This window comes from Eimeria mitis, genomic scaffold, assembly GCF_000499745.2.
Source record: "Eimeria mitis Houghton genomic scaffold, Emh_scaff408, whole genome shotgun sequence".
NCBI lineage: Eukaryota > Apicomplexa > Conoidasida > Eucoccidiorida > Eimeriidae > Eimeria > Eimeria mitis.
Window position 1 is genome coordinate 12,631 of NW_013572411.1, and position 354 is coordinate 12,984.

The 354-nt window shown below is 58.8% G+C and overlaps 1 protein-coding gene across 1 annotated transcript in view; it reads right to left on the minus strand.

The window, feature by feature from the left end:
- Positions 1 to 354, minus strand: part of EMH_0011270 (uncharacterized protein) — a gene marked incomplete at both ends in the record, with an annotated part of 2,205 nt that overhangs the window by 966 nt on the left and 885 nt on the right. The window contains one exon of the mRNA XM_013499197.1: positions 1 to 298. Coding sequence (XP_013354651.1) covers positions 1 to 298 — 298 coding nt within the window. The remainder of the gene's footprint in view (positions 299 to 354) is intronic.

The window sequence follows — 354 nt, forward strand, 5'->3', positions numbered from 1 at the left end:
CTGTCGGTGGTGGTGGTGGTGCTGCTGCTGCTGCTGTTGGTGCTGCTGCTGCTGCAGATGAGAGGCAGCCGTTGTCGCTGTCTTCTGCTGTCAGATTTCTTGTGTGGACTGCTGCTGCTGCTGCTGCTATTGCTGCTGCTGCTGCTGCTGCTGCTGCTGTTTCGGGTGGTATTTGTGTTGAGGGTATTGGCGTTGCTTGTGTGCTGCTGTTTGCTGCAGAAGGCACACTGGGGGTCTGCTGCTGCTGCTGCGCTGCAGCAGCAGATGTGCGGCTGGCAGCTTTTTGAATTCCCCGAAACTGCGAGGGCCAGAGGAGACGGTTTGTTGCTGCTGCTGCTGCTGCTGCTGCTGCTG